The sequence below is a fragment of the Macaca nemestrina genome, chromosome 1 (genome assembly GCF_043159975.1).
Source record: "Macaca nemestrina isolate mMacNem1 chromosome 1, mMacNem.hap1, whole genome shotgun sequence".
Lineage (NCBI taxonomy): Eukaryota > Metazoa > Chordata > Mammalia > Primates > Cercopithecidae > Macaca > Macaca nemestrina.
The window spans coordinates 186,955,329-186,974,029 of NC_092125.1; the positions used below are offsets into that span (position 1 = coordinate 186,955,329).

Genomic DNA, 18,701 nt, shown 5'->3' on the forward strand with positions numbered 1-18,701 from the left:
ACTTGTTTTCTGCTTTTGGAAATCTGTTTCACTGCCTTGATGTGTTTGCCACAGGCTTAGAGATAAGAGTTAAGCTGTTTTGTTTTGTTTTGTTTTAATTATCTGTTAATTGGTTTTTATTTTCTCTTTGAAGACTCTCAGTTCAATCTTTAACATTGAGATGGTAAAAGAAAAGACTGCAGAAGAAATAAAACAGGTAATGAATGAAAATGGGCTGGCATGCTCTATGAAAATGTGAATTCTGTGAACCAAATCTGAGAGTACATCTTCTGACACCTCTTTCTAGCCATAATGAAAGGTGATAATAAAAGGCAAAAGTGATGAATTACTTGAAGAACAATGTCATAAGAAAACTTGTCTTCTTTGTGACTCTTATATGTCTAATCAACTTGTATTTCTACTTTCTTTTTCCTTCCTATAATCCACATCTCCTGTAACCCTCTTCAGTACTTTATACCTGGATTACTGCACTACCTTTCCAAATAGGTTTCCCTGCTCCTATTTTTTCCACTCCACCCATAATATGCTCATCAACTGAGTCCTCTGAAACTTCTTCTTTCACTATGGAGAAGTATAGTGTATTGGTTTAAAAATACAGACTCTAGAACCAAGCTGCTGGTTTTAAGTCCTAGCTCTGCCACTTACTAGCTATAGGACTTGGACAAGTTAACTTATCTGGGCCCTAGTTTCCCTATTTAATTAAAGTGGAGCAAATAATAGTACTTACCTCATAGAGTTATTTGGATAATTAAGTGAGTTAACATTTTTTATCACTTAGAACAGTCCCTGGCACAGAGTAAGTGCTATATTTATGTTTTTAAATAAGTGGGAAAAAAATATATTAGGAACCTGGTCACAAATGTTCAATGACTTCCTGTATTCCTTTTCTTGGCATTCATAGCTCTCCATTATCAAAGGACTTTCTGCAGGAAGCTTCCTGAACACTTTCCTTCAAAGCACTCAAGAGCTATCCTGCCTGTTTGGTCATTTATATTTTTATACCTGTGATTCTTTTCTCTCTAATAAGCTATTTTTTTCCAGCATTCCTTATAGTTCCATGAATTATATATTAGGTAGATTGAAAGGATCAAAAGAATAATAAAAGCAGCATACTCTGTATCAGGTACAATGCCTAATGCTTCATATGCATTATTTCATTAAATTCTTTTAACCACCCCGTGAAGTGGGTGCCATTATTCCCAGTTTACAATTGAGGAAACTGTGACTTAAAGAGATTATGTAACTCAGTCAGTGGTAGAGCTGAGACTCAAACCCATGTCTATTTGACTCTGCATCATATTCCCACAACTGGAAGTTGTGCTAGTTACCATGGGTTTCCTTGGGATGCTGTATCATTTATTTTAGCACACATTTAATGCATACCAATTAAATGTCAGACTTTGTGCCAGATACAGAGATAAATGAGAGAATCCTCATCCCCAAAGAGTTTTAGCCTCCACAAAACGGATCAGATCAGCACAGGGTTCTTTCTGTTAATAGAGGCATATGCAAAGTGTCAGGGAGAACTCAGGCTGTGCCTTTGGCACTTTGGGAAGAAGTGCCAAAGGAACATGGACACTTTAGGGGAAAATTAAATAAAAGTAATCAGAATATGGGCTGGGCACAGTGGCTCACGCCTGTAATCCCAGCACTTTTGGAGGCCGAGGCGGGTGGATCATGAGGTCAGGAGATTGAGACCATCCTGGCTAACACAGTGAAACCCCGTCTCTACAAAAAATTAGCCGGGCATGGTGGCAGGTGCCTGTAGTCCCAGTTACTCAGGAGGCTGAGGCAGGAGAATGGCATGAACCCGGGAGGCGGAGCTTGCAGTGAGCCAAGATTGCACCATTGCACTACAGCCTGGGCAACAGAGTAAGACTCTGTTTCAAAAAATAAATAAATAAATAAATAATCAGAATATGCTGTCCTTAAAATGAGAAGACAGTGTTTTGACATGCAAAAAAAGAAAAGGTAAAGCAACCTTATGCCACATTGAAAGTAGTTTCCATAGGTCCTAGGAGTTAATAGTCCTTTTGTGCTCTGTGTTGATTAGATGGATCACACTTTGATTAGTATCTTCTACTGGGGCCCCATATTTTAACAGAAATGTTGACCAAAGCAGACCAACTCTAAAGGAAGTTGACCCATTCTTCAACACTAGCTCACTGTGGTGTCACCTTGGTTATGATACCCTCCTCTACTTCTATGCCTTTGTTAGTGTTGTCATTCTCTGCTTCAAATGTGTCTCTTATCTCCTTCTCCTGCCTTACCTGTTATCTTCCCAGCATCCTTATTTCCCTACTAACTCCTAATCATTCTTCAGGATACAGTTCAAGTGTCCCTTCCTCTGGCACTTTTCCCTGCCCTGGGTTAAGTGCCTCTTTTATATTACATGTTTCTTATTATGTCACAATCATCTGTCATTCAACCAACATTTTTTAGTACTTTTTGGGTTGCAAGGCATTGGTGACAACACAGCAGATACCTGCCTACAGGGGGCTTGCAAACTAGTGAGGGAAATAGATCCAGATGCAAATGATCTTATTATGAAGTAGCATATCGTAGACATCTTAAGAGAGGTATAAAATATGAAAGCAAGGGGGAGGAAATAAATAACATAGAAAAGCAACTCATAGGAAAACTTCTGACTGTAATATCAAGGGAGACTACATGGAAGAAGAAGCATATATAGGCTAAGCTTCAGAGGACAGGAAGAATTTGGGAGGTCAGAGGTAGGAAAGAAAGGCTTTCTAGTCAGAGCCAATAACATGTAAAAAGGCATGGGAAGGCAAAAATAAAATGGTAGTAAAAAATAAGAATACGGAGCATCTATATGATAATGGTAAATAATAAAAAGACAATATTGCATATATGCTACATCTATGTATACTGTAAAAGAAAAATTCCTTTTTTTTTTTTTTTTTTTGAGACTCTCGCTCTGTCGCCCAGGCTGGAGTGCAGTGGCGCGATCTCGGCTCACTGCAAGCTCCGCCTCCCGGGTTCACGCCATTCTCCTGCCTCAGCCTCCCGAGTAGCTGGGACTACAGGCGCCCACAACCGCGCCCGGCTAATTTTTTGTATTTTTAGTAGAGACGGGGTTTCACCGTGGTCTCGATCTCCTGACCTTGTGATCCGCCCGCCTCGGCCTCCGAAAGTGCTGGGATTACAGGCGTGAGCCACCGCGCCCGGCAAGAAAAATTCTTAAGACATACTGGAAAGAAAATAACAGTGGTCTTTGTTAGGGTGGTACGACTATGGGCATTTTTTCCTTTTCCCTATTTTCTAATTTTCAGATTTTATTATATAATTTTTTTATTCCCTACTTTTTGGTATTTGCATCATGAAGGTCAACTGTACCTTCCTTGTTCTTTAGTGCCAAGCAGAGGTAGGACTTCTGACTGGTGCATACCATAGATCCAACAGACCTTATCTCTTCCACATGTAGAAGACTTTCTGGAAGCAGGATTTTAAGAGCTGCCTGTAACATGCCAACAATATCTAACATGGTTTTGCTGTGTCCCCACCCAAATCTCATCTTGAATTGTAGTTCCCATAATCCCCACATGTCATGGGAGGGACTCAGTGGGAGGTAATTGAATCATAGGGGCAGTTACCTCCATGCTGTTCCCACGATGGTGAGTTCTCATGAGATCTGATGGTTTTATAGAGGGCCTTTCCCCCTTTTGCTCCTTCTTCTTCCTGTCACCATGTGAAGGACGCGTTTGCTTCTCCTTCCGCCATGATTGTAAGATTCTTGAGGCCTTCCCAGCCTTGTGTAACGTGAGTCAATTAAACCTCTTTCCATTATAAATTACTCAGTCTCTGGATTAAGAAAATGTGGCACATTTACACCATGGAATACTATGCAATCATAAGAAAGGATGATTTCATGTCCTTTGCAGGGACATGGATGAAGCTGGAAACCATCATTCTCAGCAAACTATCACAAGGACAGAAAACCAAACACCACATGTTCTCACTCATAAGTGGGAGTTGAACAATGAAAACACATGGACACAGAGTGGGGAACATCACACACTGGGGCCTGTCGCGGGGTGGAGGGTTGGGAGAGGGATAGCACTGGGAGAAATACCTAATGTAAATGACAAGTTGATGGGTTCAGCAAACCACCATGGCACATGTATATCTATGTAACAAACCTGCACATTGTGCACATGTACCCTAGAACTTAAAGTATAATAATAAAAATGATAATAAATAAATTGCCCAATCTCAGGTATATCTTTATTAGCAGTGTGAGAATGGACTAATACAATATCTAACAAAAGCTAACATTATTTGTCGTGTTTATTCTGTGACAGGTGCTGAGCTAAGCACAGACCTACATTATTTCAGCTAGTCGTGACAACTGTGTGAGGTTATTATTGCTATTTTATTGATGTTATTTAGGGAGTTTTCAGTAATTTGCCCAAGGTAGTATAGCTAGTAAATGACTGGAGCTGAGATTCACATCCAGGTCTGCCTGACTCTGAACCCTGAGCCCCAGTCCTGACTCTCTGGGAAGGCTCACAGTTGGCTGGGGAAGTGTGGGTTTGGGGAGGAAATAAAAATGTGAAAAAAAAGAAGTTGTCTATCACACACAACTTATTAAGAGGAATGATTTTTAAAGTCATAGAATCAGTTTCTCTGTCAGGAATTTGTTATTAAGAGTTACAGTTTAATCATCTATAAGAGTGGGTTGTATTAAATCTTTTTTGTAATGTGCTAGTAATGAAAGCGTTACATTGGGTTTTTCCTCTCTGTTATCAAATAGCATATTCCTCTGAACAATGAAAGCTGTCACCATTTCTTGGCACATGTTGAAAAGATTACCCACATGTCACAGACACCCCTCTCTTTTCTGTACAGATTTGGCAGCAATATTTTGCAGCAAAAGATACAGTCTACGCAGTTATTCCTGTAAGTAGTTTGGAGGGGGAAATGAAAGTGTTACAACATGAAAGTCAGTTCTCTAACCTTAGCAGGCAGTTGCCTTTACTTTTCCTATGTTTATTGCCTCTTGAGAAGCTGCATTTTACAGCCCTGAGAGTTTTTATTATGCCCTGAGCACCAGAGATTGGAAGCTCCATATGGTATATTTATGGCTCTTGTTTTCCTTCTTTCTACTTTAGAAATGTCTCTGAGTCAAGTCTCTGACAAGGGAGCGTGGTATAAGTTCATGTTGCTGAGTAATTTCCAGATGTCTTTTTTTTCTTACTGATGTTTTCCAACCAAGCTGTTGGAATTTAAGACAGGGCCTGTAGCATAGCTTTTTTCCCTTCTTGCCTATAAGCGACCTATGCCTGAGCTGAGTTGGAGCCTCTTCCTAGTCTTTCTCTGGCGAATATTCCCCTTAGCAAGTGGCATTTTCTTGGTCTTTCCCTTCTTGAAATTATTCTTAGAGATGGTCACCATCTACTGCTTGACCATTAAGGTCTGTGACAGAGAAGGGATGCTGCTGGCTTCTCTGGTTTAATGTTTTGCTGGCCTCCACTATAATAAAGCATTTGAAGTAATGGATTATCAGCTAGTTCTTTAATTGCTTTTCCCTGAAGGAGGGGTGGGGGCTTAGGTTAAGTTTCTATCAAGCACACAAAGGTATACAGAGATTACATGAGTAAATGTAAGATTAAGGAGGAAAACATATAGATGGAGGATAAAGCCAGGCTTTTTGGTAGTTATGATGGTATCACTATCTTTTTTTTTAATCTCTCATATATGTATACCCTTATCCTACATGAATTCAACAGCCAGAAGAAGAGTCTTCTCTTTTGTGATGTTTTAGATCTCTGATACTGACTCATTGTTTGAACAGGCCTTCTCAGCTCTCCCTCAAACTGACTTGGTGACTTGATGTCTCTGACACTTGTTAAAGTTCCCTGGAGCATTTGGAGCATTGGTGCACCTAGTCTTTACACATAATTCTGACAATGAACAGCAAAACAGACGTCTGGTTTTTCCTGTCTTTCTGTCATAAGAGTGATTTGAAAATAATGACACTTAAAAGACCGTTTTAGTTGTATTATAATTCTAGAATTCAGTCTTGATGAATTTACATGTGATTGTGGCCTTTTGTGTTTTTTGTGTAGGTTAACTTTATTCTTTTCCAACCTGCAGGCAGAAAAGTTTGATTTGATCTGGAACCGGGCTCAGTCCTGTCCAACAGTAAGTTTCTGGTGGTCATGTAAGGGTTGCTTATCAATGTTGCCAAACAAGTATTTTCCAACCAATCACATCATATTCCATACTGTCTCACATGTTTTAGTGCTCTGTTTACTTAATAAAGATGCTCACATGTTGATTGTACTAGTAAGTGACATTTTCAGCCTTATGAAATCATGTGGGTTTGGCCCAGTAAGCCTCTGGCTTTTTAGCTCCCTACCACATCAGCCCTTTCTGATGCAGATCTTAATCTATCAGTACAAGTGCATTTTGGAAGATATCTGAGACCTTAATCTTTTCAACTTTTTTTTTTTTTGCTTTTATTATTATTTTTAATTGACATAATTATACATATTTATGGGGTACAGTGTGATATTTCAATACATGTGTGCAGTGTGTAATGATCAAATCAGAATAATTAGCACATCTGTCACCTCAAACATTTATCATTTCATTGTATTGGTAACATTCAGAATCCATTCTTCTAGCTACTTGAAAATATACAATAAACTGTTGTTAATTATAGTAATCTATAGCACCATAGACTACTAGAACATATTTCTCCCATCTAGCTCTACTTTTGTATCCCTTAACCAACCTTTGGCTATTCCCTCCTCTAGTAACCACTGTTCTGCTCTCTACTTCTATGAGATTAGGGTTTTTTTTTGTTTTTTTTTTTTTTAGCTTCCAGCATACGAGTGAGAACATGTGGTATTTGTCTTTCTGTGCCTGGCTTATTTCACTTAACGTAATGTTCTTCAAGCTCATCCATGTTGTCACAAATGACAGAATTTGTTTTTTTTGTGTATGGCTAAATAGTATCCCATTGTGTATAGACACCACATTTTCTTTATCCTTTCATTTGTTGATGGACAGTTAGGTTGATTCCATATCTTGGCTATTGTGAATAGTGCTGTAGTAAACATGGGAGTGCAGATATCTCTTCAACATACTGATTTCCTTTCCTTTGGATATATATCCAGTAGTGGGAATGATGGATCATGTGGTAATTCTCTTTTTAGTTTTTTTGAGGAATCTTTATAATGTTTTCCATAATGGCTATACTAATTTATGTTCCACCAACAGTGTATAAAAGTTCCTTTTTCTCCACATCTTCACCAGCTTTTTTTTTTTTTTTTTTTTTCATTTAGAGATGAGGTCTTACTGTGTTGCCCAGGATGGCCTTCAACTCCTGGCCTCAAATGACCCTCCCAACTCAGACTCCCAAAGTGCTGGGATTACAGGTTGTCTTTTTTTTTTTTTAATAATAGCTGTTCAAACTGGGCTGAGATGCCAGTTTTATTGGCAGTTTTCTTCACCGTTTTGGCTATGCTATCCTGGTAATATGTGCCTAAAAGGAATTAAGAGGTTGTAGCTGAAATACTGAGCTGTCAGAAGGCCTAAGGGAAAAGGAGTAGGTGGGATGGACCAGCTAACTTGGTATCAGTAATGATTTCTCAGGTTTTCAAAACATTTTTGGAAACATTGCTGAAAACAGAGAATACCTAAGTAAGTGGAAATGATATATACCATATTCATGGATTGGATGGCTCAGCTTGTTACATTTTGTTTTGTTTTGTTTTTTGAGACAGGATGTTACATTGTTGCCCAGGCTGGAGTGCAGTGGTGTGATCATAGCTTACTGCAGCCTCAATCTCTTGGGCTCAAGCAATACCCCCACCTCAGCCTTCTAAGTTGCTGGGATTACAAACATGCACCCCCATGCTCAGCTAATTTTTTTTTATGTTTAGTAGAGACAAGATCTCACTTATGTTGCCAAGGCTGGTCTCAAATTCCTCAGCTCAAGCAATCCTCCTGCCTCAGCCTCCCAACGTGCTGGGATTACAGGTGTGAGCCACTGTGCCTAGCCTTTGGTATTGTTAAGGTGTCACTTCTCTCCTAATTGGTCTCTAGATGAAATACAATACCATTCAAAACCCCACTAGGCATTTAAGAAATTGATGAGCTGGTTTTAAAATTTTACTTGGATATTTAAAGGACCTGAGATAGCTAAAACAATTTTGAAAAAGAACAAAGCTTGAGGACTTACATTTCCTGATTTCAAGACTTATTACAAAGATACAGTAATTAAAACAGTATGATATTGGCACAAAGATAGACATGTAGATTAATGGGACAGAGTAGAGTCCTGAAATAGACAAACATGTATGTGGTTAGTTGTTTTTCAACAAAGGTGTCAATAAATTAGAGAAAGGATAATCTTTTCAACAAATGCTGCTAAAACAATTGAAGATCGTGCACACACAAAAAAAGAACCTCTACTTTTACCTCACAGTGTATACAAAAATTAAAGTAGATCATAGAAGTAAATGTAACTGTTGTTGTTTTGTTTTTTGGAGATGGCGCTTCCTTTGTCACCCAGGGTGCAATGTGGTATGATCTCAGCTCACGGCAACCTCCACCTCCCAGGTTCAAGCTATTCTCCTGCCTTAGCCTCCCAAGTAGCTGGGATTAGCCACCACTCTGGGCTAATTCTTCTGTTTTTAGTAGAGACAATTTTTTTTTTTTTTTGAGTCAGAGTCTTCTGTTGCCCAGGCTATAGTGCAGTGGCGTGATCCCTGCTCACTGCAGTCTCTGCCTCCCAGGTTCAAGCAATTCTTGAGCCTCAGCCTCCTGAGTAGCTGAAGTTACATGAGCCCACCACCACACCCAGCTAATTTTTATATTTTTAGTAGAGACAGGGTTTCACCATGTTGGCCAGGCTGGTCTCAAAACTCCTGACCTCAATTGATCCGCCTGCCTCAGCCTCCCAAAATGCTAAAATTACAGGCATGAGTCACCGCACCTGGCCCATAAATGTAAGTTGTAAAGGAAAATAAAAAGAAGAAATCTAAATTACCTTGGGTTTGACAAAGATGTCATAAGTACATTACAAAAAGCACAAACTATAAAAGAAAAAAATCACCTTGGGCAATATAGTGAGACTTTGTCTCTACAAAAAAAAATTTTCAAGCACCTGTCATCCCAGCTGCTCAAGAGGCTGAGGTGGAAGGATCACTTGAGCCCTGGAGGTGGAGGTTATAGTGAGCCCAGACTGGACGACAGAGCAAGACCATGTCTCAAAACAATAAAAATAGGCCAGGTGTGGTGGCTCACCCTTGTAACCCCGGCACTTTGGGAGGCCAAGGTGGGTGCATCAGTTGAGGTCAGGAGTTCAAGACCAGCCTGACCAATATGGTGAAACCCCATCTCTACTAAAAATACAAAAATTAGCTAGGCATGGTGGTGTGTGCCTGTAATCTCAGCTACTCCAGAAGCTGAGGCATGAGAATCGCTTGAACCTGGGAGGTAGAGACTGCAGTGAGCCAAGGTCACACCACTGCACTCCAGGCTGGGTGACAGAGTGAGACTCTGTCTCAAAAAAATAATAATAAATAAATTAGATTTCATCAAAATTAAAGCATTCTATTTGCATACCCAAATAGCTTCTACATTCATAGCAACATTAGTCACAATAGCCAAAAAGCATAAGCAGCTCAAGTTATATCAGAAACTCTTATAACTGAATAATAAGAGGACAGACAAATGGACAAAAGATTTGAACATTTTATCAAACAATGGCAGATAAGCACCTGAAAATATACTTCACAGCATTAGTCATAATGGGAATCCAAATTACAACCACAGTGAGATACCATTAGAATGACTAAAATTTCAAAAACTGATCATACCAAGTGTTGGTAAGAATGTGGCACACCTGGAACTCTCCTATACTGCTGGTCATATTGCAAAATGGTACAACCACTTTAGAAAATAGTTTGGTGGTTTCTTTAAAAATTAAGCATACACCTGCCATACTAACTAGCCATTCCATTTCTAGATATTTTCCCGAGAACTCAAAGAATATGTCCATAGAATGACTTGTGCACAAATGTTCAAGCAGCTTTATTTGTAACAACCAATGCTAGAAACAATTCAAATGTCTGTCACTAGTGCACAGGAATTGTGGAAAGAGAGAATGTGTGCATATGTGTGTGTGTGTGTGTGTATACATACACAATGGAATAATATTCAGCAGTAAAAAGGAATGAACTATTGATACATTCAACAACATGGTGTTTTGCAAAGGGGCCATATGTGCGAAACGACCCCCAAATGCTGAAGGAGCTGAGAAACCAAAGAAGGAGGCAGACAAATCCAATTTGTGGGTACAGGTTGATTTACTGGGGGAACTTACAGACAGAAGTGTGGTATTGAGTGGCTGCAAGACAGGTAGATCTCCACGCCACAACCAGACAGACCCAATATATCTTATATCTTGGGGAAAGTATACATGCTCTGGAAGGAACATGTAGGTGGATACAGTCATCACCGTCTGTGATTTCTGCAACAGCATCAAGGATTGTTTTGGAAGAAACTTACAGTGAATAGATGTTTCTACATAAAGAGTAATACATCAGCTAGACATTTGGGAGGCATTCCTGGACTTGGGGTTAATCAGAAGTCACATGTTGGACTAGCATTTAAAATAAAGTCACTCTTGTTCCCACACATGGATAGATCATGAAACAATCATGCTTAGTGAAAGTAACCAAATCAAAAAAGTACTTATTCTGTGGTTCCATTTTTACAAAATTCTACAAATGCACACTAACCCATAGTGGCAGAAAGCAAATCAGTGGTTGCTTAGGGACAGTGAGGGACAGGGAAGTATGAACTACAAAGGGCAAAGAAAACTTGGAAGTAATAACTATGTTCATTATGTTGATTTTGATTATGGTTTCACAATACACATATGTCAAATTCATCAAATGTATACTTTAAATATGTGCAATTTGTTGTATTTCAAGTGTACCTCAATAAAGCTCTAAAAAAGTATTTTCCCTAGCAAGGGATCATCTGTCAGGTAGGCACTAAGTTTATCTCATCTAATAATAAAAATTGGAGCCTGAGTGGTTGGCAATAAGAAGATAATTTGTGACTAATGTGTATTGGGCTGCTTTCTACTTTTGTTTTGTTCTGGCACCATTCTTTTCTCTGCTACTCATCCCCAATTCTAAACATCTTGAGTGTAAAACTTATTTTTCGGTGTTTAGTCTGGAGCCATGCTCCAATATCAACCTCACCTAATAGAATGTGAAGTAATTACAGCAGTTGGAACAAGAGCTAATTCAGCAGCATTAGAAAGTTTGGAAATTGAAACACCCATCAAAAGAAGGATAAATAGTGATAAATTTCTACAGTAGAATTCCATACAACAGTGAGATATTTATGAATTAAGAGTTATAGATATCAACATGGATAAATCTCAGAAGCATAATGTGAAGTAAAAGAGTTACAAAAGGATACATACACTTTGATAAGATTTAAGTTTTTAAACATATAAACTACTACTTTAAAAAAAAAATGTCTAAAGACAGGGTCTCACTATGTTGCCCAGGCTGGTCTCAAACTCTTGGGCTCAAGCGGTCCTCCTGCCTCAGCCTCCCGAGTAGCTGGGACAACAGGCGCATGCCACCACACCCGGCAATCTTTTTATTTTTTTGTAGAGACGGGGTCTCACTATATTGCCCAGGTTGGCCTCAAACTCCTGAGCTCAAGTGATCCTCCCACCTTGGCCTTGGAAAGTGCCGGAATTATAGGTGTGAGCCACCATGCCCAGCCTGTAAACTACTACTTCTTACTTACAGTTATGTACATATACATTTAAAGTATTAAAATATGAAAAAGAAGGATAGACACCAAATGCAGGATAGATGTTAACTCGGATGGGATTAGAGGGAATGCAGAGGGAACCTCAGTTGTATTTCTGATGCTGTCTTAGGTGGATTGATAAGTACATGAGTGTTTATTGCCTCATATGAATTTCTTAATTTAAAAAAAATGTTTTAGGCTGGGAGCAAGTGGCTCACGCCTATAATCCCATCACTTTGAGAGGCCGAGGGAGGCGGATTGCTTGCGCCCAGGAGTTCAAGACCAGCTTAGGCAACATGGCAAAACCCCATCTCTACCCAAAAAAAAAAAAAAAAAAAAAGTAGTCAGGCTTAGTGGTGCACACCTGTAGTTCCAGCTACTTGGGAGGCTGAGTGGGAAGATCACCTGAGCCCAGCAGGTCAAGACTGCAATGAGCTATGATCATGCCTGCACTGCAGCCTGGACAACAGAGCAAGAACCTGTCTCAAAAAAATTTAAGGCCGGGCGCGGTGGCTCAAGCCTGTAATCCCAGCACTTTGGGAGGCCGAGACAGGTGGATCACGAGGTCAGGAGATCGAGACCATCCTGGCTAATACGGTGAAACCCCATCTCTACTAAAAAATACAAAAAACTAGCCGGGCGAGGTGGCGGGCGCCTGTAGTCCCAGCTACTCGGGAGGCTGAGGCAGGAGAATGGCGTGAACCCGGGAGGCGGAGCTTGCAGTGAGCTAAGATCCGGCCACTGCATTCCAGCCTGGGCGACAGAGCGAGACTCCGTCTCAAAAAAAAAAAAAAAAAAATTTAAAAATGTTTTAAAAACTAAATATGGAGGAAATGGAATGAATGTTATAGGTAGTTGGATATAGAGCAAATGATTTCATTTATTCATCCGCCTCCTTGTATATCTGTTTTTCAGTTTCTGTGTGCTCTGCCAAGAAGGGAAGGTTATGAGTTCTTTGTAGGACAATGGACAGGTACTGAACTCCACTTCACTGCACTTATAAATATTCAGGTAGGTGGCTTGTGCCCTTCCTCTAGAGGAAAGAGGACTATCCCTTGGTGGGACTAGAAACCCTTGCTGAGGCTCAAGGACACAGAATATCTACTTACTCCAAGCATGTATTATTGTGGCACACTTGAATTGTCATACTTTTTGTGGTGGACTAGTTTTCTAGGCCCTCCTCAATACCTGGAAATTGGAAAAGACTCCAAAACACCTTCTCTGACTACTTCTGGTTCTCTTTTGTCTCTTCCCCAGACCTCTAGTTGCACATACTGCATGTGCCTCATTTAACAAACATGCCTGAGTTATGATGGTTATATTTTCAACCCAAGCTAGAAGCCCCTTGAGGAAAGCTCCAAGTCTTAAATGTGTTTTATTAACTAAGTCAACACCTTCCAACATGCTAAGTGAATAGTTTCTGTTTAATAAATGTTATTTTGTTTGCTTTCTTCCTTTTTTCTTTGTTTTATTTCCAACAAAACAATATTAACTTTAATTATATTTAAATGTTAGATTCAAAACATTTAAAACTTTTAAAATAAAAGTCAATATTTTAAATCATAACTAGGATTGGTATTCTATATTTGGAAGCCAAATGTGGCAAAAAACAAGCATGAGTTATATTTGCTTTGAAGTTGGGGTAAAGAATGCAAAAATGAAGGAGCAGCTTTTTACTTTGCTATTTTGTAATACATCTAACAACCTTTTATTGAGCACATACTTTAATAACCGACATTTGATGTACTTACTATGTGCCACATGTTTTATATACAGTATGTCCTTTAATCCTCACAAATACGCCATGAGATACTTACTGTTATTATTTCTAATTACATAGAAGAAAGTGGCCTCAGAGAAGTTAGTTCACACTGTCTAATAAGTGATAGAGCCAGGTTTGAGCCCAGGTTATCTGACTACAAACTCTGTGAACTTAATCATTATGCGACTGTGTTGGGAACTGTGCTGAGACTTGGAGATCTATGAGACAAGGTTCCTGCCTTCATGGAGCTAATATTCAGGTATAGGAGAAAGAGCCAGAAACATAATTACAATAAAAGTGATTAATACAATATTAGGATGACGACCAAAATGATCAGTGTAACATTAGAAGTATGTTCAAGAAAAATGAGATGCTGAACTATTACAAGTACCCTAGTGATAGTTAGATATTTATAATTAAAAAGATTCGCTGAAATTTTAGAGATAAAGTCCAGGAATCTTCTTTTGAATGTAATTGTTTCCTCCTGTGCTATACAGGGGCTTTAGCTTTGAACCCATCCTCTCTACCTAGTCTAGACTTGAGATTTAATAACCACTACTGCCCTGATCATTCTTCATAAAATTATGGTGTTTCCATCCTTCTCCCCTTCACCCCCCAACCCAGATTATATTTTAGAACTGCACATTACAAATCTGGCTCATGTGCAAACTCTCCAGCTACTGCTACAGCTTAAAAGAGCTCAGTCTTCAGAGCCAGCCAAGGGAGTAGATTTCAGCTGTGAAATGCACTAGTCCATAAAAGTGGCAATTACACAAGCACATTGCTTTCTTTAGAACTTGATTTGGTAGCTGCTTGTGCCATTTTGTTTTTAAATGTATGGTCACAATGACAGATTCACTGCCTACTGTAAACATTTTCTGGGAAAAAAGCCAAAGCTTTTCCAGTTGAAGACACAAATAACACTGTGCAAACTGTCAGTTTCACTGTGCCTTTGCAGGCTGACCTTACCACCACATACCAGTCCTCCAACTCACTAGCCACCCAAGGGGCTGTTAAGAGCCAGAATTTCCTCTAGACTGTCTATTGCTTTGAAATTGCAGTTTGTTGTGATGGTACCTTATTGTGCCTTGATAAGTGTTCCACCTTGCAGACCCGAGGGGAAGCTGCAGCCAGTCAGCTGATTTTATATCACTATCCTGAACTTAAGGAAGAAAAGGGCATAGTGCTGATGACTGCAGAAATGGATTCCACATTTCTGGTAAGAATTAATTTGTAAAACTCTTTGGATTTACCTCGTGGCACTGAAGGTATTACTATTCTGCCAAAGCTGGTGAGAGAGAATTTCAGAGAGCTACATATACATTGTTTCTTACTTATTTTAAAGTTGACAGTAAAGTTGTCTTGCTCAAGATCTTCCAATCTGAAGTTAGTACAGATCCTCAATCATTTATTCACAATTCTGAAACCCATGGGCTCTGAGAACAAAATGTTTTTGTTCTCATTTGATCACAAAATGTTTTTGTTCTCATCTGATCACAAAACTTGAACTCATTTGGTAACTGAATCTTTAAACTGATGTGAAACTACTTATATAACTAATCCCACTTGGTGTGGTGTATTATGCATTTTACTAGGGAAATATTCATGTGTTTGAATATGGGGAGTCACATAATATACAGTTATACAGTATCTATACCTATTATCTTTCTAAAATTCAATAATTCTGAATCTAAGACACATCAGGCCCTAAAGGTTTCAGATAAGGGATTGTAGACAAGTAAATTACGGCTTCTTAATTATAGGGAAGAGTTGTATGGAAGCCTGGGATAGCTCTCAATATTTTATCTTCCTTCATACTGTTCATTTGTACAACATTCATCATTTATAGTGTTTTTCTTTCCTCCTTTTCCCATTCCTAGATGAGAATCACTGAGATAGAGCATTGACCATATGCTCATAGCTGATGGTGCCCATTGTGTTCTCTCTGCACATCCAGGTGCCAGGAGCAGTGTTGTGATTACTGTATATTGTTTATCTAGTCCTTGCTCATTTCAGCCACATTTATCTGGCAGAGGTTAAGTTCAGAATGTCCCCAAACAGTGGACACTTTCCCCTAACAGTCTTCATTACAGCACCCACTTATTTTTTCTCTTTCTCTTACCAGCTGCATAGGGAGAAAGAAGTGATATCACTCAGCTGATATCTCACAGTAGCAGTGACCCACAAAACTAGGACACAATGAGGCTTCTACTTCCCTGTTATTCTTGAAGCTATTCAGTTCCATCTCTCCCATTCTTCCTTCCATGTTAACCCTTCCATTCATCACATTCAACTGAAAGTTAGCCACAATTCTGCCTGAGAATATGGAATTGCCATTAACTGAGATAGGTAAGATTGCAGGAGGAATAGGCTTGACAGGAAAATCAGGAGCTCACTTTTGGATGTGTTAAATCTGAGATGCCTATTAGTACCCAAGTAGTAGACAATTAGATATATGAGCCTGGACTTCATGGGAGAGGTCCAGGCTGGAGATGTAAATATGGGAGTTGTCAGCATACAGATTGTACTTAAAACCATGGGACTGAATGAAATCAACCAAGGATGTAAGTAAAAATAGAGAAGAGAAGAGATCTAAGAACTGAGAGAAGGGTCTCCATCCCTGGAGAGGTGAAGAAGCATCAGCAAAGATTAAGAAGGAATGGCCGTGAGGTAGAAGGAAAATTAAGATGGTAGAATGCCCTGGAAGATAAAAGTGAATGTTTCAAGGAATAGGGACTGCTCAACTCACCAAATCTCCCTTGTTTATTAGGGCAAATGAGATGAGGACTGAGAATTTACTGATTTCACAAACACGGAAGTCACTGGGGGCCTTATAAGAGCAGTTTCATAAAAGTGTGATTGGAGTAGATTTAAGAGAAGATAGACAAACTGAAGAATCAGCATAGAAACTCAAGGGGCATTTCTATAAAGGGAAGGAGAGAATGGGGTATTAGCTGGAGGTGGAGAAGTGCACCCAAGAGTATCTTTTGTTTCACATATGAGAAAGATAACATATTTGTATGCTGATGGGAAAGGTCCAGTTGAGGCTGGGCACAGTGGCTCATGCTTGTAATCCCAGCATTTTGAGAGGCCAAGGTGGGTGGATCACTTGAGCTCAGGAGTTTGAGACCAGTCTGGCCAACATGATGAAGCCCTGTGTCTACAAAAAATACAAAAATGAGCCAGGCATGGTGGCATGCACTTGTAATCTCAGCTGCTCGGAAGGCTGAAGTAGTAGGATCATTTACGCCCCAGCAGGAAAGGTTGCAGTGAGCCGAGATTGCACCATTGCACTCCAGCCTGAGCGACAGACCCAGACCCTGTCTCAAAAAAAAAAAAAAAGACAGATCCAGTAGAGAGGGAAATGTTGATGATACAGGAGAAAGCAGGGAGAAGTGATATTTTTGAGTGGGCAAGTCTGGTAATGAGGGGTTGATCTTTACCAGGAATAAGATAGCAGGAGAGAAGCCAGAGTGTAAGGACACTGATATAATTAGATGGATAGAGGTAGTGGTATGAGTTTCCTGCAGATTGCTCAGTGAGAAGAAAGAAAAGTTATCAGTTGAAAGCAAGGTTGGAAAAGTGTTGGACATTTGAGTCAAAAAAAGGAAGTACAAAATTGTTGTCTAGGACAAGCGTCAGCAAACTATACAGCCTATGGGCCAAATCCAGCCCACTGCTTGTTGTTATAACGCCCACAAGTTAAGAGTGTTTTCTGCCTCTTTAAATGATTAGGGGGAAAACCTTTTTTTTTTTTTTTTTTGACCAGGCTGGAGTGCAGTGGCACAATCTCGGCTCACTGCAACCTCCACCTCCCAGGCTCAAGCAGTTTTCCTGCCTCAGCCTCCTGAGTAGCTGAGATTACAGGCGTGTGCCACCACGCCTGGCTAATTTTTGTATTTTTAGTAGAGACAGGGTTTCACCATGTTGGCCAAGCTGGTCTCGAACTCCTGACCTCAGGTAATCCACCCACCTCAGCCTTCAGAAGTGCTGGGATTACAGGCGTAAGCCACCACGCTGGGCCAAAATCTCTTTATTCTTAAAGAAATACAGAAATTGTTTAATAATAAAAGCTATTATTAAAGAAAAATAGTATTTCAAGTTTTATTAGAACACAGCCATGTTCATTTATTTACGTATTATCTATGGTCTGAAGGAAGTTAAAGGTGAATGCAAAGAAATGATTATTGACCATGGAATGGAAGCTGGATAATGAGGAAAGTGAAAATATAAGGGAGGTTAGAGACAGTAAGAATTATGAGTCCTAATGGGTTGTGGCAGTTGGAAGTGAGCTGGAAAGATAGGACATAATTTGACCATGCGAGTGAGTGACAATATAGAGATTGTACTATATTTTTTGGTCTTCGGCAGAGCACAGCATCTAATCATATTAAAAGTGGATCCTAGAGGTCAGAGGAGGCCCATTCTGCTGTTTGCCATTTTTACCACCTCACTCTGGTGGTCTCAAACTGCTGCAATTGTTAAAATTTGCTTCCTGGCCTTTTAACATTTGACAGCATATAAGACAATACATATTTGCCTTGTATAAATCAGCTTGACTGTGAGGTTCCAATGTAGTATAGAACTAGACATGTTAGAACTTGTTGTACATGACTTAGAGAAACTTAGAAGTATAACATGAATATATGATCCCCTGTATACTCACACATGAACTGTGCACTTTAGGCATAGTATTTCCAACTGTGGTAAAGCGTTAATGTCAAATGAATCGACATACATGGAGACTAGAGATTTCTTCCAAACTAACTAACTTTAATGCTAAAAACTAATGGAATATTTAAAAATCTAGCTTTATTTGGCTCCACATCTATGTCAATGGATGATTTCATTGAAATGCAGTAAGTGCTAGGATAGACATGCAGAAGGTTCTAGGGATAGAGAGTGGGGCAGTATCCCTGGGCCAAAGGGAGTAATATTTCCTGGGGATGACACCGGACTGAACCTTCAAATAGCAGGAGTTTAGCCTGATAAAGAAGGAGAGAAATGTTTCAGACAGAGGGAATAGCATAAGGAAACACTAAGAGACATAAAATGACTTGGAGTATTGTAAAGAGTTTGGTATCACTTGTGTGTGTATGTATGTGTCTGTATATAAGGTTTG

At 39.5% G+C, this 18,701-nt stretch overlaps 1 protein-coding gene across 1 annotated transcript in view; it reads left to right on the top strand.

Annotated features, from left to right (window-relative positions):
• LOC105494976 (ATP synthase mitochondrial F1 complex assembly factor 1) overlaps positions 1–18,701 on the top strand; it is a 34,273-nt gene that overhangs the window by 9,465 nt on the left and 6,107 nt on the right. Inside the window, exons 4-8 of the mRNA XM_011764078.3 lie at positions 134–196; positions 4,870–4,920; positions 6,118–6,165; positions 12,733–12,828; positions 14,691–14,798. Coding sequence (XP_011762380.1) covers positions 134–196; positions 4,870–4,920; positions 6,118–6,165; positions 12,733–12,828; positions 14,691–14,798 — 366 coding nt within the window. The remainder of the gene's footprint in view (positions 1–133; positions 197–4,869; positions 4,921–6,117; positions 6,166–12,732; positions 12,829–14,690; positions 14,799–18,701) is intronic.